This window comes from Lipophrys pholis (genome assembly GCF_963383615.2).
Source record: "Lipophrys pholis genome assembly, chromosome: 17".
Taxonomy (NCBI): Eukaryota; Metazoa; Chordata; class Actinopteri; order Blenniiformes; family Blenniidae; genus Lipophrys; species Lipophrys pholis.
This window is the reverse complement of record NC_137643.1, coordinates 710,324-732,923: the sequence shown is the minus strand read 5'-3', so window position 1 is coordinate 732,923 and position 22,600 is coordinate 710,324. Positions and strand designations below refer to the sequence as shown.

The 22,600-nt window shown below is 47.6% G+C and overlaps 1 protein-coding gene across 1 annotated transcript in view; it reads left to right on the top strand.

Annotated features, from left to right (window-relative positions):
- The first annotated feature begins 6,689 nt into the window (after positions 1-6,689).
- hivep1 (HIVEP zinc finger 1) overlaps positions 6,690-22,600 on the top strand; it is a 46,051-nt gene continuing 30,140 nt past the window's right edge. Inside the window, 2 exon segments of the mRNA XM_080484815.1 lie at positions 6,690-6,752; positions 10,668-10,781. Coding sequence (XP_080340941.1) covers positions 10,742-10,781 — 40 coding nt within the window. The 5' untranslated portion in view covers positions 6,690-6,752; positions 10,668-10,741.

The following is a 22,600-nucleotide window of genomic DNA, read 5'->3' as shown; positions in this document are numbered from 1 at the left end:
GTGTTTGGACATTTTAATCTTAGTTTTCTCGTCTTTGTGGTGTTTTTGTTTCTTGGTTGTTTTGTTTCGGGCTTGTTGGAGTAGTTTGTGTTTTTTTGAGGTTCTGAGGTTCTGTGGTTCTGTGGTCTTCTCCAGATGTTCTGACCCTCTGATGGGGCGAAGCTGCTCCAGTCCTGGAGGTGTTGAGGACGATGGTCTCCGATCAGAACCTCCGGGTCCTGACCTGCCAGGAGGCGGTGGCACCGCCCTCATCACAGTGAGCCTGGGCGAGGTGTGGGTGGAGGAGATGAAGAGTTACAGAAGCAGACACCATCAGCTGCAGGTCGGAAAACAACTTTAGAAAAGAGACACCAGAACTATTTTCTCTTTCGTGAGTTTTCTTCTCTTCGGAGTCGGTAAATCTACCAGAATCACCAAGTTTACTAACGTAACTCGTTTATTCCTGCAACACCCGTTTGAACCACTGGGTGGTGTTTTGAGTCACTCACAGTCACAATGTCTTCTCGTTGTCACGGTTTATTTATAATGAGTGTTTTTCTATACCGAAGCTCATGTGAACAACTGAAGAAACCAACTAATGATAAAAGATTGACATTGTTAGGACAGACTGGAGCGAACGCGACTCGATGCTGCCCCCTAATGTACAGCAGAAGCGTGACAGGAGCATCACACATCCTAACAAACAGCATTGATCTCATCATCTGGGATATTTTAGACTGTAAATATGGCGGCGCATGTAGTTTTCAGTGAAAATGTTCCTGATGAATAAAAGAAGAATACGGTAGAGAGAAGGAAGCTGCGCTCTTCTTCTGCTGCTGCTGCTTCTGGGAGACGGGAGGTGGGCGGGTGGGCAGATCGTGGGGTAAAAATAAAGAGCAAAGAGAATGAGTCACTGTTCCCTCCGTCCCGGTCTGGATATAAATACCACATCGACACACGTACGTGCATACGCCGCTCCACGCCGACATTACATAAGCTGCAGCGTGGGAGGCGCCATGGCAGCCATGTATAATTCATCAGTGTGGGACTGATCTGGGGGGGGGGGGGGGGGGGGGGGGGGGGGGGTGAGGGGGGGGGCATCGAGGTGGTAAAATGGTTAAAAAACCAACATACAAGTAAACATAAGTACAAAATATTCCACATAAAAACAGAGAATGATTAAAAGTCATAATAGAAGCAAACTAAAATAACAGAAGATTTTATCCAGAAGAAAGAAATGAAATTTAACAGAAATATTTAAATTCTAAAAGAAAATGTTTGAAATGTTCATAAAAATCTAAACATTCTAGTTCATTTTCTACCATTTTTCATATGAAATTACTACATTTGTTGTTGTTGAAAAAGCACACACACACACACACACACACACACACGCACGCACGCACGCACGCACGCACGCACGCACGCACGCACGCACGCTCACACACACACACACACACACACACACACACACACACACACACACAGACACACACACACACACACACACACACACACACACACACACACACACACACACACACACACACAGACACACACACACACACACACACACACACACACACACACACACACACACACACACACACACACACACACACTTGCAGGAGTAAATTCGTTCTTTCAGGAGATTTTCCTTCATGACCTTCGACTTCCAGCAAAGAATTTTTTCCTCCTGCGGCGACACTGGAAACATTGATACACTCCTCTTCCTCCTCCTCCTCCTCTTCCTCCCCCTCTTCCTCTTCCTCCTCCCCCTCCTCCTCTTCCTCCCCCTCTTCCTCCTCCTCCTCCTCCTCCTCTTCCTCCTCCCCCTCCTCCTCCTCTTCCTCCTCCCCCTCCTCCTCTTCCTCCTCCTCCTCCTCTTCCTCCCCCTCTTCCTCCTCCTCCTCTTCCTCCTCCTCCTCCTCCTCCTCCCTTTCAGTACACCCCACTCCCTACACCTCCTCTTCTTCCTCCTCCTCCTCCCTTTCAGTATACCCCACTCCCTACACCTCCTCCTCCTCTCCTTCAGTATATCCTCTTCCTCCTCCTCCTCCTCCTCCTCCTCTCCTTCAGTATATCCTCTTCCTCCTCCTCCTCCTCCTCCTCCTCCTCCTCCTCTCCTTCAGTATATCCTCTTCCTCCTCCTCCTCCTCCTCCTCCTCCTCTCCTTCAGTACACCCCACTCCCTACACATCCAGTTATTAAAAAGAGAGACTCCTCCTCTAGGGGGCGCCATCGAGTCTGGAATCTGTCCAGGTTGGGGGGAGGCCTTCTCTAACTAGGTTTCAAATTTCATGACAAAATATTATTGGAAGTAAAACTATTAATAACTTCACTAAAACACATTCTTACAAGTGAATATTGAGTAAATATAAAGAAATTTAAATTAAATGACATAAAATGTTCCAGACGATTTGAAGACTCACGGTTCAGTCGTTTGGAGGAAGAAGACGCGACTCCTCCTAACTTCTCTTCCTTCAAACGTCTTTAATGAATGAAATCATCTTTTCTCCACATTGTTTTCTTTATGATCCGTCATCATAACCGCCAACGTGACACCGACTTCCCCAGAGACACCTTCCTGATCAAACACCAGTACACAGGAACCACCAGTCAAAGATTCAACTCTGTGTGTGTGTGTGTGTGTGTGTGTGTGTGTGTGTGGGGTGTGGGTGGAGTCTCCTCGTTGCCGTAGCAACAGTCTGAGTTATGTAACACCATATGATGGTGTAAACAGCATCCAGCATCAAACACACCGGAAGCGTTCAAATACTGCAATATAAATATAGAAAATACTGCAATACAAATATAGAAAATACTGCAATACAAACAGAAAATACTGCAATATAAATATAGAAAATACTGCAATATAAACAGAAAATACTGCAATACAAACATAGAAAATACTGCAATATAAACAGAAAATACTGCAATATAAACATAGAAAATACTGCAATACAAATATAGAAAATACTGCAATACAAGCATAGAAAATACTGCACTACAAACATAGAAAATCCTGCAATACAAACAGAAAATACTACAATACAAACATAGAAAATCCTGCAATACAAACATAGAAAATCCTGCAATACAAATATAGAAAATACTGCAATACAAATATAGAAAATACTGCAATACAAACAGAAAATACTACAATACAAACATAGAAAATACTGCAATATAAATATAGAAAATACTGCAATACAAGCATAGAAAATACTGCAATATAAGTAAATCTAAGTAGAATAATAAGCACAGAACATGTTTGGTCTTTAACGTGACGAGAATTAAACTCAAAGAGAAACTGAGCAAAACAACGAAGCAGATCAGGAGGAATAAAACTATCTGTTTAAAAAGTTGTACAACAAACACACACTATTGTTATAATTACACATATTATTCAGTGACTATTATATTGTTAATAATTATAAAATGACTTATTACATACTAAATCAATTCTATTCTGATGCAGTTTTTTCTAAAATAAACATTAGGAACAGTTTTATGACACCTGGATGTAAATGAAATGTTGGAGAGTTTTAAACTGACCAAAATCTTAATTGTTCCACATTTTCCTAATGTTTTTGGAGTTGCTGGCTAAACTCCGGAGGTCAAAGCAGCACAGACAAGTTTATTTAGAGGATTTAGATCAACAACGAAGGTTCAATGATCATGAAAACAACCTGTGTCCCTTCCTTGTTGACGTGGAGGATGATATGTACCTCAAACTGCTTTAGATTCAGTGAAGTGAAGTTTGAGAGTTTTTGTTTTGCAGGTATTTAGAGAGGATTCCGTCTGTGTGAGCAGAACGTGAACGTTCCACCATCTGACTGTCGGAAGTAAAAAGATTCTTATTAAAGTGTCTTTTTCCACAACTGCTTCCTGAAAATCCTCCGCATGATAAATCCTTCAGTGGAGGAGGGGAGACCCCCGTCACACCACCATGTTTACAGTCAAGATGTGTAGCAGCAGTAGCAGCAGCAGCAGCAGCAGCAGCAGTAGCAGCAGCAGTAGCAGAAGTAGCAGTAGCAGCAGTAGCAGCAGCAGCAGTAGCAGCAGCAGTAGCAGTAGCAGCAGCAGCAGTAGCAGCAGTAGCAGCAGCAGCAGCAGCAGAAGTAGCAGTAGCAGCAGCAGCAGCAGCAGCAGCAGCAGCAGCTGTAGCAGCAGCAGCAGTAGCAGCAGCAGTAGCAGAAGTAGCAGTAGCAGCAGTAGCAGCAGCAGCAGTAGCAGCAGCAGTAGCAGTAGCAGCAGCAGCAGCAGCAGCAGAAGTAGCAGTAGCAGCAGTAGCAGCAGCAGCAGTAGCAGCAGCAGCAGCAGCAGCAGACGTAGCAGCAGCAGCAGCAGCAGCAGCAGCAGTAGCAGTAGCAGTAGTAGCAGTAGTATCAGCAGCAGCAGTAGCAGTAGTAGTAGCAGCAGCAGTAGCAGTAGCAGTGGAAAATGTGAGTTAAAGCTGAGGAGGAACAGCCCAGAGGGACTACAGAGGGTACTTGAGGGTACTTGAGGGTACTTGAGGGTTCCTCACCAGAACAACTATTCTTCAACTCGTCCAAACTGAAGCAACGACCCCAGAAAGTGAAGCTTCATCATGTTTTCATCTTGACAAACATTTAATAAAAGTAAATCAATAACCTGTTTTAAACATTTCCTACTTTTTCCTTCACGTCGGCTTCGTTGAGCTAGAAAATATTTTCTTTCCTCAATAAGCTAAATAAATGTCACAGTTGTGACTGTTACTAAAACTCTATTTCCTGTCTGATGTTTGGATCTATTTTAGCATTAAAGCTAACTAGCTTAGCAGCAGCTAGCGCTGCTAACAAATCAGGAGGAAATTAATTATGATTTTGTTATCAATACCATAAAGTACATTTTAAAAGTTTCATTCTATTTGAAGATATATATCTATATATCTACATCTATATATCTATATAGATATATATACCAGGGATGTCCCGATCAGATGGGTAGATATCGGATCGGGCCGATATTGGTGATATGTGAGTGATCGGGAATCGACAAATCCAGCCGATCACCCCGCCGATCTAAAAAATAAATAAAAGAATTTAAAAATAAAACAATAAAAGAAATTTCCCATCAGCTGCCGTAAAGCGAGCCCCGTGTGCCACCTGCCGTAAAGCGAGCCCCGTGTGCCACCTGCCGTAAAGCGAGCCCCGTGTGCCACCTGCCGTAAAGCGAGCCCCGTGTGCCACCTGCCGTAAAGCGAGCCCCGTGTGCCACCTGCCGTAAAGCGAGCCCCGTGTGCCACCTGCCGTAAAGCGAGCCCTGTGTGCCACCTGCCGTAAAGCGAGCCCCGTGTGCCACCTGCCGTAAAGCGATGTGAGCAGCCTGAAGCCACTGAGAGGATCAACCAGCAGTCTGGAGGGAGTTTAAGGTGGATAACCAAACCAGTCCCGAGAGGTGGAGCACCAGAGCTTCACCACAGTCCTGAGAGGTGGAGCACCAGAGCTTCAGAGCTTCACCACAGTCCCGAGAGGTGGAGCACCAGAGCTTCAGAGCTTCACCACAGTCCTGAGAGGTGGAGCACCAGAGCTTCAGAGCTTCACCACAGTCCCGAGAGGTGGAGCACCAGAGCTTCAGAGCTTCACCACAGTCCCGAGAGGTGGAGCACCAGAGCTTCAGAGCTTCACCACAGTCCCGAGAGGTGGAGCACCAGAGCTTCACCACAGACCTGAGAGGTGGAGCACCAGAGCTTCAGAGCTTCACCACAGTCCCGAGAGGTGGAGCACCAGAGCTTCACCACAGTCCCGAGAGGTGGAGCACCAGAGCTTCACCACAGTCCTGAGAGGTGGAGCACCAGAGCTTCGTTTAACACAACTAATCTGATAAGACATCTAAAAAGTAAACATGCGGTGGAGTACGCCCAGCAAAGACCATCACCCATGGACAAAAGATGACGTAATGACCCCCCTCCTGCCAATAGTACTTTTAGCTTCAGACGTCTTAGTCGCTCCAGAAATACACTATTGAGTATATCTGCAATAGTAATGTAAGTATCGGATCGGGAAGGTATCGGTATCGGCCGATAATCAATTCTGAAATATCGGATCGGTATCGGGGGCAAAAAAGTGTGATGGGGACGTCCCTAATATATAATATATATACATATAGCATAATAAATATAAATATATAAATTGTTGGTGGTCAAACTTTTCTTTAGAAAAAATGTAACTAAAGAAATAATCCTCATACTTTTTCCGAATCTTAAGTTTAACATGATTTCTCTCGTGAAGCTTTTCAACCCAGAGTGGATCTTAAACTCTTTCTGTCCTTCCTTCTCTCAGACTGGAGCTTCCACGATCTATTTGTCAGGAGTGAAGCGGCTGCCTGGTCTGAGAGGCCACGGCGGAGCCAGACACTCTCCGCCCGGGCCGTGCTGCGGCTGTGCTGCGGCCTGTGTGCGGGGAAGCCCGGCCTGTGGTGGCGGAGGGGCACAACGTGACCTGACAACAAGGAACCTCCGGGAAAACCGTCAGAGCGGCCGGGAGGGGCTCCAGCCGGGGGGGATCCCGAGCAGCGACGCTCACACGGAGCGGAGGAGCCCGCTTAGACGCGGCGGAGGCGGCGTTCGTCGGGAGCCCCCCTTCCCCGCTCCGCGGACCGGGAGGCGGAGACGGGACCCCCGCTGACGTCAGAGGGCCTGTCGGTTTCCTGCAATAGAAAGTGACGAGAAGGTGAAGCCGCGAGCCGCCGGACGCTCCGCGAGCCTCACGGTGCGCTTCAGCCGTGACACCGCTCCACCCGCACCTGTGAGTACCCCCGCGGCCGCCCACCGCCCTCCCTGCCGCCGTCCCGCCGCCGCAGCGGGTCGAGCTCGGCCGCTGCGGCGGCGGGACTCGGACATGATTCCGTCCGCGCGGCCGCGGCCGGAACTTTCCGCGTGGAGTTTGCGGGAGGGGGGCGTGTTTGTGTTTTTCTCAGTTTCTCGTGCCGCAGTGTTGTGTTTGGACCCCGCAGCGCCCCCCCGCACCCCGCGGGTCGTGCGTGAAGCCGCCGGAGCTGCAGACGCGGTGAAGTGTCCCGCAAGAGCCGCGCTGCTGCTGCGCGAGCCGCGGTGAGGGGTTTTCCCGGGCTCCGCCCTCCCCGCGCGGGGCGTTCACGTGTTGCAACAGGCGCAAAAAAAAACAAAAAAACAGACGCAATTCTCACGCATTGTTTTTGCTGACTTCACTGCGTGCAGCTGCGTGTGATGACTGCAGCTCGGTGCGTGGCTGCGCGTGGCTTTACGTAACGCCTGCGGCCGATCCTCAGGTGCGCGCGGGACGCGGTGCGGGTGTCGGCGCGTTGCGGGGTGTTTCCTCGGATATCCGTGCACGTCTGTCTGCCTTGCCCCGCACGAAGCCAGGTGAGGAAGCTCCTGCAGACATGCATGCGTGAGTGAGTGCACGCGTGTGCGCGTGTTTTGGTGCCGCAGATGCACCGTGAGGTGATGTCATTGCTGTAGAGCCACATGCAGGAGACGAACCTCCGGTTGTAGTAAGTTATGTAATGATGGAGAGGAGGTGCGGGGGGAACAAAGGCTGTGGCTCCTGCAGGGGGGCAGGAGGGGCAGCAGGGGGTATTTCAGGGATGTGATGCAAGGGCAAGTAAAATCTGCAGAGTGATGAGCTGTTTCCTGAGAGAAGCTGTGGACCTGGACTCTGCAGCTGTGGGGCGGCAGGAAGCTGCTCCATGTCTGGTCTGAGGCTGGTGGAGGACAACGGCAGCATCAGGCTGTCTGCTCATCCACATGTTTGTCTCCAGCGTCCAGATGTTTGTCTCCAGCGTCCAGATGTTTGTCTCCAACGTCCAGATGTTTGTCTCCAACGTCCACATGTTTGTCTCCAACGTCCAGATGTTTGTCTCCAACGTCCAGATGTTTGTCTCCACATCCACATGTTTGTCTCCACATCCACATGTTTGTCTCCAGCGTCCAGATGTTTGTCTCCAACGTCCACATGTTTGTCTCCACAGCGTCCAGATGTTTGTCTCCAACGTCCACATGTTTGTCTCCAACGTCCAGATGTTTGTCTCCAACGTCCACATGTTTGTCTCCACATCCACATGTTTGTCTCCAACGTCCAGATGTTTGTCTCCACATCCACATGTTTGTCTCCACATCCACATGTTTGTCTCCAGCGTCCAGATGTTTGTCTCCAACGTCCACATGTTTGTCTCCACATCCACATGTTTGTCTCCAACGTCCACATGTTTGTCACGATACGACTGAAAATCTTTGACTCGGACTGTTTTTCCACTGTAAGCGTTGAGTTTATGTCTCTTTCAGTCTGTCCTCAGCCAGGTTGGATGAAAAAGCTTCTGTCTTTGTCTTCAGGTCCAGTTTACACCACTAATGCAATATTTCAGAACGGTTTCAAGGTCATGCAGCAACATTTTGAAAGCAATGACAAAGATGTGGTTAAGGTTTACACCGAGACGGAGCATGCTCCGTGGCTCTGAGCTCCGTTGTTTAACCAGAAACTGAAATACTGTGGCGTGAACAAGGAGTGGAGCCGATCTGATCCGGGATCGGGTTCTGATATCAACGTAATTCACTGATCAGAGGTTCTGCTCCATGATCCTGGTCTGATCCATGATCCTGGTCTGCTTCATGGTGCTGAAATGATCCCCAGCGTTTCCCTGCTGCTGCTCTGCTCGCTGGCTGCAAACTGTGGACTGGATTTCCTGAAGGGAGGCGGGTCTCAATGAGACCAGGAGGAATGAGGCAGGAAATCCAGTCCACAGTTTGCAGCCAGCGAGCAGGCTAGGGAAGTAGCACTGTGCTATCCAACTTTTCATGGCAACATGTTGCTGATTGGACGGATTTTACACTCAGAACACCACAAAGCAACGTAGCAACGTGGATGTTAGCAAAGCAACGCAGCAACGTGGATGTTAGCAAAGCAACGCAGCAACGTGGATGTTAGCAAAGCAACGCAGCAACGAGGATGTTAGCAAAGCAACGCAGCAACGTGGATGTTTACTGTAGAGAGACTTTATTACAGCTTCATATAAAATCAACAATAATAATAATATTATTAAAGCAAACAGCTCTGGTATCAGAACAGTATCGGTATCAGCAGATATCCACATTCAGGTATCGGGATCGGAAGTGAAAAAATGTGGATCAGCGCTTCCCTAGCGTGAACGTGGCCCGTCGGTTTGAAAACCTTTGTCGTCACTCGATCCTTCTTCTTCCAATACATTTAGACGGACGAGACTCGACGTCCACTGATGTCGACTCAGATCCAATCGATTGTTTTTCCAGTAATATCTTAATCCTCCAGACTCCAGACTGATGTTTCTGTAGAGTCCTGCTCAGAGAATAAACCAAACCGTCTCCTCTCCTCTCCTCTCCTCTCCTCTCCTCTCCTCTCCTCTCCTCTCCTCTCCAGCCTGCAGTTGGTAAATCAATCACACCAAAGTCGCCATGTTTACAAACAAACGGCGTCTTGGGGAACCTCCCCCGAGGGATTCTGGGATATCAAAGATGGCGTTGCTGCAGCTCCAGAGAAAATATCAACATTCGACTGGTTCAGCCTGAAAAACCATCCAGACTTTCTCACACAGCGAGTCTGAATGTAGTGGAAGTGATGGTTGCTCAGTGTGAATCCAGATCTGGTGAGATCCAGAGAACAAACAGGATCTTCGTTCGGGAATCTTCAGGAGTTTCTGTGACGGCAGGCCGGGTTATGTTCTACAAATTTTAATGCTGAAAATATGAAGTAGTTTATATGAAGAATTCCTTTCAGAAAGGTACTGAGGAGGTATTAGAGATGTACACGGTAGTGAGTCGTGTTTAGTCTGCTATAAGGACTGAATCACTTCTCTAGAGACTCGACTGACCCACTGGTTCCTGGTCGCTGCTCACGACCAGAAGACTGGATTCCCCCTGAGGAATCGGTCGTAGTTCTTCACAATATCTGTAGAAGATGTTCCTCAGATGTTCACTCCCTCGTGAAGTCACGTGGTCTCAGGATGTGATGCGGTCGGAGACTCTAGCGTCTCGCGGGATTGTTGGACATCGTCGGGTCACTTCAGTCTTCAGTTTGTCTGCGATGGAGAGAAACTCCAGAATCTTCCCTCTGCTTCCAGGACTGCAGAGTGTGTGCTGCAGCTCCTCAGGCGCCGTTATTTGAATTATACATGTTGCACCTTTAAGAGTCGAGGCAGTTGGCGGCCGCGTCGCACAGAGGAGCCGCTTGTCTGTCTTGTTTTGTGGACGTGAGGCGAGGATCCGGCAGGCGGCGGCGGCTGCAGAGCTTTTAATGACATGGACGATGTGTTTTCATCCTCCGTCCACTGACGGCAGGCCGAGCGGCGCCGCTACGGAGCGACCCGGACTCAAAAAGGCCTGAAGACGAGGAGCCGCGGCGCCACGGAGGAATCCAGTCAGCCAGTCCGCCGCCGTCCGCCGCCGTCCGCCGCCGTCCGCCACCGTCTGCACACAGAGCGTCATTGATCACGTTGATCTGCTCATATCGACAATACAACCTCTATAGACGTGTGTGTGTGTGTGTGTGTGTGTGTGTGTGTGTGTGTGTGTGTGTGTGTGTGTGTGTGTGTGTGTGTGTGTGTGTGTGTGTGTGTGTGTGTGTGTGTGTGTGTGTGTGTGTGTGTGTGTGTGTGTGTGTGTGTGTGTGTGTGTGTGTGTGTGTGTGTGTGTGTGTGTGTGTGTGTTCTAGATGAACCAGGTTGCAGCTCAGAAGTCCTCCACCTCCACTTCTCCCAGCATGCACCTGTGAACTGAGGCGGAACGATGCCGCGAACCAAACAGAACAACCCCAAGAACCTGAAAGGTGAGTCTCACCAAGTCTCAGGACGCTCGGCCGCCGCGCCGCGCCGCGCCGCGCCGCGCCGCGCCGCGCCGCTTCTTTAAAGTTCTGATGTTTCCGTGTTTCAAACGTGTCACAGTGAAACGTCAGCGTTGGGCTCAGAGTCGGAAGTTTGCGTCGCCCTGTCGTTCTGTGGCGGATGTTTCTGGAATTCCACGTTTGTACTGGGAATATCTTTCCAGTGGGCGTGAAGAAGAAAGTTCCACCGTGCCTTGGTACGGTCCGTTCCAGTTGTCCTCCGAACTCCCAGTTGGTTTTAGAGTTAGAGAAGTTCTAACAGACCTGGAGGTAGGAATTCCCAGTTTGTTCTGGGAATACCGTTGCTTCCAGTTCTCAAGCTGTTGGATGTTGTGATGCTTTAATTTACATTTGGAAAGAGTTGGTGCAAGACTACAGGAGCAGTTTGTTGAACTGGAACGCTCCAACTGGGTTTCTTTCAAGGTCCATCGTTCCGAGTTCGAAGTTGAGAAGAAGTTTTAAAGCAGCATCGTAGTGAATTCCAGTTCTGGGAACTTTTGTCTAAATGTTCCTCCCACTTAAAGTCGGAATTCGAAGTTAAACCTGTGGGAGAGACGGAGCAGGAGTTCAAGACAAAGGAAGACCATGTTGTGTTTCAGGGGTTAATGACGAGTTTTTACCAAGGAAAGTTTTTTCTGAGAATATTTCTTTGGTTTTCTTGCAAATAAAATGAGATGGAATGATTTTTTTTTTTTTTTGAAAGAACATCTTTCTGGGACTTCTACGGTTTTCTCACTGGTGATGTTGTGATCAACCGGAACGCTACGGACTGTTTTTCCCAGGAAATTCTATCATGCAGGTTTTTCCCGGCGAGGACTCGGGGTGATGCGAGTTCACGAGTGTAAACGCACTTCCTGGTTTCATTCATGTGGTTTCACTCGGCTGAGAGTCGCTGCGTCGCCGTCACAAGCCTGGCTTCTGAAGGCGTAACGTCTAATTCTCATCACGAGAACACGGCGGCGGTGGCGGCGGCGGCTTGGAAGCGGCTCCTCGGAGCAGATTGGAGTCAGCGGACGCAGCGCTCCCATTGGCTGGCGGGATTTCCCTGTGATGTCACGAGTTGACAGATTTGCGCATCGACAGACGTTTGCAGTTCACAGATCGAGGAATGTGCAGCGCGACGCGCCGGGTGTGAAAGTGTGCATCAGCCAGCAGCGCGTCCCGGCGCTCTGTTTGTTTATCGTCCTCACGCTTCCTGTGGCGGCCAGACGCCATCAATGATTCAGAGAAGCGTCTGCTTCCACCTGCAGCGGCGGTTTGGGGGTTTGGATCAGAGGCTCAATGAAATCAGAAACCTGTGAATGAAGACATCATGTGAGACGTCCTCTTGTCCTCTGGAAGAGACTTTCTGTCTTGTTGGTGTTTCCCCTCTTCAGGCTTCTCACCTGAGTGATTGTTCTGGTTGTTCTCCACACTGAGGCGCTGTTTACACAACAACGTTTAGTTGGGCTGCAATTTTCTTTAAGCTCCTTTGTTTTTACTGTTTGATGCAGTTTTTTGTCTTCTTCAGTTTATTTTCTGTCTCTATGAGGTAAATTTGTGTTTCGTTCCATTTCTACTAGTTTTGAAACTTTATGTCTTTAAGTGCTTTTTGTTCAGTTAGTTCATGGATTTTAAACGACTTCATCTCTTTGTTTTTCTGATCCTATCTCATCTGTAATTTCAAATCATCCCTTTTAGATTGATTTACATCTTTTGGGGATTTTTTTTCTGTTTCTTTGTTTTCTTTCTATAATTTTTGCCTTTCAGACGTTCTGCTTTGTTCTCCGGCTCTCAGACGTCCTCTGTGTTTAAATCTCTACTTTGTTTTGTGTCTTTGAGCTCGTTCTATTGTCTTGGTGCTTTGGTGATAGTTTGAGCGTCTCTGGAGCTGCTCTTCCTCTAAAGGAGAGTTTTTTGTTTTGTCTCTGATAGTTTAGTGCCTTTAAGCTTTTAAGTGTGTTCAGTTAAGTGTGTTCAGTTAAGTGTGTTCAGTTAAGTGTGTTCATTTACCTTCTTTAAAATGCACATTGTGTCTTGAGGTTGTTTTGCGTCACATTCAGGTGTTTTTGGAGCTTTAAGCAGTTGTGTTTCTCTACTCGGATTGTTTGGACTTGATGTGACTTTCCTCCTTGAGTTGTGGTGAAGGGTTGACTTCCTGCTGGTTGATAACTGGTGAAGGGTTGACTTCCTGCTGGTTGATAACTGGTGAAGGGTTGACTTCCTGCTGGTTGATAACAGGTGAAGGGTTGACTTCCTGCTGGTTGATAACAGGTGAAGGGTTGACTTCCTGCTGGTTGATAACTGGTGAAGGGTTGACTTCCTGCTGGTTGATAACAGGTGAAGGGTTGACTTCCTGCTGGTTGATAACTGGTGAAGTCTTCACTTCCTGCTGGTTGATAACTGGTGAAGTCTTCACTTCCTGCTGGTTGATAACTGGTGAAGTCTTCACTTCCTGCTGGTTGATAACTGGTGAAGGGTTGACTTCCTGCTGGTTGATAACTGGTGAAGTCTTCACTTCCTGCTGGTTGATAACTGGTGAAGTCTTCACTTCCTGCTGGTTGATAACTGGTGAAGGGTTGACTTCCTGCTGGTTAGTAGCCGCTGGGGGCTTCGACCCAGTTGGGAGCGTTTCCTCAGTGAGACAGGAAGCCGTGCGGCCAGCGAACCATCACATGTTTGAGAACTTTGACATGGAGAATCACTTTTCTTGGAAACTCCTCAGACGCCCGGAGCGGTCACATGACGAGGCTTTAAACGACTCTGCTCCGACGCTGCGTTTTAATGCCAGAATTACTGAGATGCAAAGGAAGAAACGTCTGACGGCTAAATAAACAGAAAGTCCTTCACATTTTACAGCTGCAATTCTACTGAACGCAGAACCACAAAATACCAGAAATCTTTTTATTCTCCATATTTTCCTTCTTTGCTTCTAATGCAGCAAAACACAAAGATGAAATAACAGAAGATTTGCAGCTTCTTTTCTTTATTTGAGTTTTTTCATCCGAATAGTCAAATCGTCAACAGATTAAAAGTCTGGTTGGGTTTGTTCCCACGACTCTGTTTGAGGTGTTGCTCTCATACAAAGGTTCAGTTCCAGCTTTAGGCCCCACCCACACGACCACGCCGTTTCATGTAACCATGGTTTCTGTCCAATCGTCCAGACGACGAAGCGTTTTAGAGCCTGAGAACCTTTTTTTGAAAACAAGTTCCAGAGAAGAGAAATATGAAAACACTCCTCCGGCTTTGACGTGTCAACATCTTTAATCCCGCCCCCTCTCCGTGACGTCACTTAACAACAAAATGACGACTTCCTGCCTCCAGGTGGCGCTTTAGGAGCTGCTGATGCTTGTCGCTTTAATAAGGACAGATGGTGGATTTTTCATGCTCCGTGTCTTCTTCTCTGGTTTTGGTGTATTTCTGTGGCAGCGTTACAGCGCCACCTATAGGGCTGGTGTATGTACTACACAGTTTGAGTGGTTTTCACGGTGTCGTGGACGCAGGTGTTTTCCGTGTGGAAGGGAAACTTTTTAAAAACGACGGGGAGAAAGAAGATGGTTTTGGCTCGTATGGACGGAACCTCAGAATGTTTAGAACATCTGGAAAATTAAAAAACTCACATAAAGCAGACAGATTGAGCTTTGTGTCCATAAATGATATAATTAGTGGGACTTCTGCAGGAAGACTGAACGAAAACAAACAAATACTCTTCATCAAAACACACAATATATGGAAGATGTGCAAAGTATTGTCAATTAAATAAAAATGTGGGCTTCTACTATGAATGTACATGGCTTAGAAACCCGAGTCATCACTTTACTGCGGCGGGTTTATCATGTGGGTGAAATGTTGAGTCTGAACCCGATGAAGTGCTGAATGAAGAAGAATGTTTCTGGAGGATTTCCGGGTCGTTTTGTGTCTTTATCTCCGTCATAACAAACTGCTGTTTACATGCTGGTCGCTCTGCGGCGAGTAAAGGAAAAGAAAAGGTCGATAAGAGAAATGATCCCCGCCGTGTCGGGTTCATTCAGAAAGCTTCTTCATGATTCCACCCGACTGCAGCTGCTCAAACTCCCTCACGCTGTTTGTGGGAAACGGTACAGGAAGAGAGGAACGCCATTTGTCCCTCCACTCGTCCCTCCACTCGTCTCTCCACACGTCCGTCCGCTGTCCCTCCACTCGTCCCTCCACTCGTCCCTCCACTCGTCCGTCCGCTGTCCCTCCACTCGTCCCTCCACTTGTCCCTCCACTCGTCCGTCCGCTGTCCCTCCACTCGTCCGTCCGCTGTCCCTCCACTCGTCCCTCCACTCGTCCCTCCACTCGTAACTCCACTCGTCCGTCCGCTGTCCCTCCACTCGTCCCTCCACTCGTCCCTCCACTCGTCCCTCCACTCGCCCCTCCACTCGTCCCTCCACTCGTCCCTCTCCTGTCCCTCCACTTGTCGATTCCCCATCTGAGGAGCAGAGACACTGAACGGACCGGAGCAGTAAACTAACAACACAATGACCTGGAAACACCAACGGCTCCAAGTTTACACAACATCTGGAATGTCTTCTACCTTCTGAGAAAACTGGACATTTCCATGTCGGGCCACTAGTTGGCGCTTCTTTTGGTGGTGTCCATCTACTGAGCATGTGCAGAACAGCGAGTTGCTCCGACCACAGTGACCAGGACCAGTATCAGTGTTTTCTCTCATTTCCATGGTGACGGCGTGTTCCAGATCCTTGTTTGTTTTAAATCCGCCTCCATTTAATAGTTCACTGCTCGCCGCCGCCTCATTGGTTTTCCTCGTTAGCAGCTCTTTATTGAACTCTCGCTCCAGAGTCCAGCAGGTCCGGACCACCGGGACACTTTAACAAGGTGGAAAGTGTTTCAATTGTAAACCCGACTGGTGTGTTATCAGCTGGTTCTGATCCATGGGCCATCTGGTGTATTTCCATCTGAGGCTGGAGCGTTTCTACCAGCAGGATCGTGTCGTCCCTCAAATTCTTGTTAATGTTCAACAGTGCTGACTGGTTAACTTTCCATACACACCCCGAGTTACACACCCCGAGTTACACACCCCGAGTTACACACCCCGAGTTACACACTCCGAGTTACACACTCTGAGCTACACACCCCGAGTTACACACTCCGAGTTACACACTCTGAGCTACACACTCTGAGCTACACACTCTGAGCTACACACTCCGTGTCCCCGGTACCTGAACTGGGTGTGAACTTTTTGCTGTTTGAGTCATTTTGTCTTCTGTTGTGTATTTTGTGTTCAGCTGATGTTTGAATTATGATCAGTCCTTTGAGTTAGTGTGACTGGAGCTACTGACTAGTTATTCAAAGTTACTAGTTACTTGGAAAATCAACTATGTGACGGTCTCTCCTGATGTGTCCTTTATTGTGGTGTTAGCATTAGCATTTGGTGGGAGGAAGATGCTCTATGATCTGGTTGGAGGAGTAGAAGAGGAACTATTTACGCAGCAGCGTTTCAGAAAAGTGGCGTTTTCCTCGGAGACGCCATTGGAATGTTTTCAGAAAGTTGCGTGTGCAGTTCCTCTGACTGTGGTTGTCATGTAAACAGACACAAACATGCTACGGAGGTTTTGTGTTTTCACTTTCAGGTTGTGTAAACGGGGCGTAAACCTAGAGCAGCATAACTAAGAAAACTGTGTCGCTCCCTAAAGCAGAAGATTTATTCAGTATTCAGCCTAAACCTGCAGCAGTAGAACATAGAAAAGGTTTGTGATCTTGAGTGTGAATCCTGACCCTGATGCTCTGACGAGTTTCCAGCAGCTGCTGATGACTCGTCCTGCGGGAATGTGGAGACTCGTCCTCCACCTTGGTTTGCAGTCAGAGAACATCTTGTACAGCAGGGAGTCCTCCCTCCTGCTCAACGCTGTAATTAACCGTCACTGTGACGTCTTCATTTGTGTTGAACATAATAGCTGGAATGTTGGAGAGAAAAACAAACGCCTCCAATGTAAAGAAGAATCTTCAGTCTGTCCCAGCAACACCTGAGTGACCTTAAAATCACCTCAATGAACCAGAGTAACACAAACATATAAACATATAAACATATTCAGCTCAGCAACATGGCGTCCGTCTGCCTGAAGTGACTGGGTTTTATTCAGTGCTATGGAAAAAGAATTGAATTGAATATCAATATATGCACACCAACTAAATCCAACATATATACGAAATATAATAGATAGAACAATTAAATATATATATATGTTTACTCATTAAATATACCACATATATTTAAAGTAAATGTCAATATGAAGACGAATACAGATTAAAGGCCTGTTGACCTGTGAGTTGCAGTGAAATAGTTAACTGATGGATGTTTTCATGTTGTGTCAGGCTCAAGCAGCCAAACCAGTGTTTCCGTTGGGTGAGTTGAAATTACAGAGAGCGAGCGGCACAAAGGGAATCTCTCTGTGGGTTTTAGCAACAGTAACTACAACAGCCGGGCGGAGGGAGGGAGGGTGTCTCAACCCGGAGCAGCTTTCACTTCACTTTCAATGTTTACGGCTCGACTCCCAGTCTGCTGAAAGAAGACTGTTAAAAGGAGACCACGTTCTGACCAATCAGATCAGAAAGTGGATTCAGACTCTTAGATTGTGAGGCGGCTCGATCCCCCCCCCCCCCCCCGGGGTGGTTGCTAAGTGGAGGGTGGGATTCCCCCTCCTCCTCCCCCTCCCTGACAGATCTGCCCCCGGGGTGAATGTGGCGGGGAGACGGACCTCCTCCACACCTGGTAACATCTGCTTCAGAGGAAACCAATTAGTCTGCAGGATCCGTCTCCACACCTTCACCAGGAGGGTTCCTCTCCAACAGGGTTTATTAACAAGGTGCTCTTCGTTCTTTACCTCGAACCCTCTGACACTCTGTTTAAGCATGAAAACATCTTTGTCATTCAAATTTGAATTTGTTTTAACATCATATCTTAACAAACATTTTCACACGTCACAGATGTAGAATAACTTTATTATTCGCCTGCTGAAGAGAGTAAAAGGAAGAAACAAACAGATACGACATGAAGAGAGAAGAGAGAAAAAATAATATAAATAAAGATCAGACATTCATCTTATTAAAGGCAGCCCCCACCCCTGGCACCCCCCGTCATGATTCATACATATTGAAAGCAAACTTATATACAATCACATGTATGACAATGCCTATCTTTCCCACAATGCCTTGCAGCCTTTAAAGGGTGACCCCCCCTCTGTAGTCCACAAAGACTTCCTGTACCTGATGGTTTTAGTTGCAGCTCTATTGACCCTGGTAATCATCAGTCTGTCGTGAGTTCAAACCTCCAGCTCCTCCAGCTGAGTTCTGCTTTGGTAAGGCCTGGTGGCATTAGAGCCTGTCATTTTTAAAAAGTTCCCCATCAACATGCCACCTAAAAACAATTACTCAAAACCATGTAGTACATATGCCAGGCCTGAGGGTGGCGCTCTAACTCCGCCTCAGAAATACACCAAAAACAAGCAGATACGGAGCATGATGAAATGGAGAAATCAACATCTGTCCTTATTAAAGCGATGAGCATCAGCAGCTCCTGCAGCTCCACCTAGAGCCTGGAGTCGCCTAGTTGTTGTTATGTGATGTCACGGAGAGGGAGGCGGGGTTATAGGTCGAGAGGCGGGGCCATGACTTCATCGGCTTCAGCTAATATGCGTCAAAGCCAAGACGGTGTTTTCAGTTTTCTCCACTCTGGTTTTTTTTGTTTTTTAACGGGTTCCAGAGAGTTTTCAGGCTCTAAAGCATCGTGAGGCTGATCAGACAGAAAGGAAGGTTACAGGAGGCGGCGTTGTGGTGTGGGCGGGGCCTCACTTTACACGGCAGCGATCGACTGCATTGGCTTTGTTTTTACATTTTCATTTCAGAATAGTTTGATGTGCAAACATTTTGAAAACATTGAAGCTTCTATCGTCCTTCCTCCGGTTCCTGCTGTTCATCAGAAAGGTTCTGCACGTATGCAGACGATGGTTTAGTAAATGTTCTGAAATGTTGGAGACGTACGGTTGAATTCTAGAGTGAGTTCCAGAAACACTCTTTGGTCTGTTGGTTATTGTGGCTCCGGGGCAGAAACATGTCAGATCTCTGGTCGCTGGAGTTGATGGTTCCACTCTGAAGGTCTCCTGATGTCACAGCTTCTCCTCTGCCTCCATCAACCTGGAACATTTCTGTGTTTCTGCTCATCAAACTGAAGCGGTGGTGAAAGGCTTCAGGACAAATTGGAGCTGATGAGCTTTGACCTTCCCGGGAACTTTCCTCTGCGGAGCGGCTGCCATGTTGGCACTTTGGAAAGGTGAGCCGGAATGACAAGGGGGAAACGGGACGGGGGCCGGATGGATTTGTCTGGTTTGACGTCAGCATGAGCGGTGGAAGAATTTCTCCCTGTGGTGGAGGGACGGGGCCGGAGGAGGTGGAGGAGCACCGGAGCACCGGAGGAGGTGGAGGAGCACCGGAGCACCGGAGGAGGTGGTGGAGGAGTGGGACCGCAGAAGGTGGAGGTGGAGGAGGAGCGGAGCCGGAGGAGCACCGGAGCACCGGAGGAGGTGGTGGAGGAGTGGGACCGCAGGAGGTGGAGGAGGTGAAGGTGGAGGAGGTGGAGGAGGAGGAGGAGCGGGGCCGGAGGAGGTTAAGGAGGTGAAGGTGGAGGAGGAGGAGGAGTGCAGTTGGAGGAGTTGGAGGAGTTGGAGGAGGTGTTGCATCATGGGAAGACGTGGTGGTGACGGGCAGAGGGGGCGGAGACGAGGCTTGACATGTGCAGGAGAGGTTTGTTTTTACGATGGAGGAGAAAGTGACGGTTCGAGTTTAAAAATACATAAATGTGAAAACATGAAAGAGGAAAGTCTTCTGGAAGTAAAAAGAAAAAAGAGCTTCTTCCGTGTGTGTGTGTGTGTGTGTGTGTGGTGGGGGGGGATAGGGGAGGGGGGGGGGGGGGGTGGCATTACTTAATGGTTTTCACAAGTGAAGCCCAATGTCTTTGGTTGCCAGGGAAACAGAGCAGCATGAGTCTCGGTCTGCAGGTGCTGCTCTTGTGTCCCACGGCTGGAACCTCCTCCGAGGGGGTGGGGGTGGGTGAGGGGGGGGGGGGGGGGGGGGGGGGTGCTTTAGTGGAGGGAAACACATGAAATGTTGGGAATCCACTGGAGGCTGATTGTGACGCAGGACTGAAGTAATGTTGGATTTCCAGACGTGCACCTTGTGATGCTGCAGTGGTTTTTTAATTGGGGGGGGGGGTCAAACATTCAGCCTGTGTATCAGTGCAAAACTGACATGTATTGTTTATATACATTTGTGTTTGGAGATATATATATATGTATATATAATTCTATGTTGGAATGTTAGATACCATTCTTACTGCATATATTTACATATATAACAATTTTTAATACAGAAAGATGATTATAAAATAGAACTATCGAATACTGATAATGGGTAAGATTTGATAAGTTTAACTTCTTCCTAATGCTTTTCAGGCATGTTAATTAAATATACGAGGTATGTATATTTATGAAAACCACTTTTTGAAAATGCTCGGTCTCCGTCTCCATGTAGACGACGGAAACGCTGCGTAAGTAGTATTTCTGCACATGCTCAGTAGATGAACAATAACAATCAGTTTCATGTTGATTTTGAGATAAATTTCAACATTTCGAGCCGTAACGTCCAGCAGTTCCCAACTTTTTCATCCACTGTTCAGTGGATAACAGGAAGTAAGTGACTGAACAAAGTACAATCTAAGGTTAGCTGATTTGTTGGCGAACTTCCTGACGAATGTGAAGCAGGAATCTTCCAACAGCCTGTTTCTGTCACTTAAAGTTACTTTTGGAGGTTTGAAGCTGATGTTATGTAACCTGCATTTAACCCCAGGGTCGACCCAGAGGGAGCATTAATATTTAGACAGCAGCTCCGGGACGTCACGGCAGGTCTTTCAGGGACATGGAGGACCAGGGAGCCCGAAGACCCCCCCCCCCCCCCCCCCCCAACACATTATCACATGTTGACGCTGGAGAGCTTCTGTCGGTACAGACGAGTTCATGAACTGGCTACACACTCATTCAGTATTAATGGCAGTTTGCTGCCAACGGCTTCGCTTCATAATTCATTCTGTGTGTGTGTGTGTGTGTGTGTGTGTGTGTGTGTGTGTGTGTGTGTGTGTGTGTGTGTGTGTGTGTGTTGGGGGGGGGGGGGGTGTCTGCTCCAGGGGCATCATGGAAGCTCAGGTTATCTCTGCTTGCATTGATTGATAATTATCTCTGTGTATCTGTGTGACTGTCAAAATAAAACTACCAAGTTGGATTGTTATTATGGTGACTGTCAAAATAAAAGCACCAAGTCCAGGAGAACATGAACTGGGAGTCATGACAAGACAGAGGAAACTTGGTTCTGAGTCTCTACTGAGCATGTGCAGAACTACTAGCTACTACGACCAGGACCAGGGTCAGCAATTCAGAAAAAGAGCTTTTTCCCTGTTTCCATGGAGACCGAGTGTTTTCAAAAAGTTCCACCCTGAGGGTCGTGTCCATGACTCTGAGCACCGTTGTCGTGTAAACAGACCCTCACAGCTAGAGAACGTGGTGGTGTAACCAGGCTCGACAAGACTCTGTCTACAGACTCGTAATTAAATCAATCAGAGATGAAAAGTAGCTTCTATTGGGTCGTATAAAACACTTATATTGTGTCTGTTTCCACGGTTACTGTCAGGTAATGAAGATTACCAGTGAAATCTGTGTCGTCATCATATGATGTGAGAAAATGTTAAAATGTGTCGACATTGCACTTTATATTGCCGTTTCAATATAATTTAAAGAAGTGAGGAGGGGTGAATCATTGAAGAGGGTTAGTTCTGTCTATAGAGCTCAGGGTTAGTTCTGTCTATATAGCTCAGGGTTAGTTCTGTCTATAGAGCTCAGGGTTAGTTCTGTCTATAGAGCTCAGGGTTAGTTCTGTCTATAGAGCTCAGGGTTAGTTCTGTCTATAGAGCTCAGGGTTAGTTCTGTCTATAGAGCTCATGGTTAGTTCTGTCTATAGAGCTCAGGGTTAGTTCTGTCTATAGAGCTCAGGGTTAGTTCTGTCTATATAGCTCAGGGTTAGTTCTGTCTATAGAGCTCAGGGTTAGTTCTGTCTATATAGCTCAGGGTTAGTTCTGTCTATAGAGCTCAGGGTTAGTTCTGTCTATAGAGCTCAGGGTTAGTTCTGTCTATAGAGCTCAGGGTTAGTTCTGTCTATATAGCTCAGGGTTAGTTCTGTCTATAGAGCTCATGGTTAGTTCTGTCTATAGAGCTCATGGTTAGTTCTGTCTATAGAGCTCAGGGTTAGTTCTGTCTATAGAGCTCAGGGTTAGTTCTGTCTATATAGCTCAGGGTTAGTTCTGTCTATAGAGCTCAGGGTTAGTTCTGTCTATATAGCTCAGGGTTAGTTCTGTCTATAGAGCTCAGGGTTAGTTCTGTCTATAGAGCTCAGGGTTAGTTCTGTCTATAGAGCTCAGGGTTTGTTCTGTCTATAGAGCTCAGGGTTAGTTCTGTCTATATAGCTCAGGGTTAGTTCTGTCTATAGAGCTCAGGGTTAGTTCTGTCTATAGAGCTCAGGGTTTGTTCTGTCTATAGAGCTCAGGGTTAGTTCTGTCTATATAGCTCAGGGTTAGTTCTGTCTATAGAGCTCAGGGTTAGTTCTGTCTATAGAGCTCAGGGTTAGTTCTGTCTATAGAGCTCAGGGTTAGTTCTGTCTATAGAGCTCAGGGTTAGTTCTGTCTATAGAGCTCAGGTGTGGAAAAG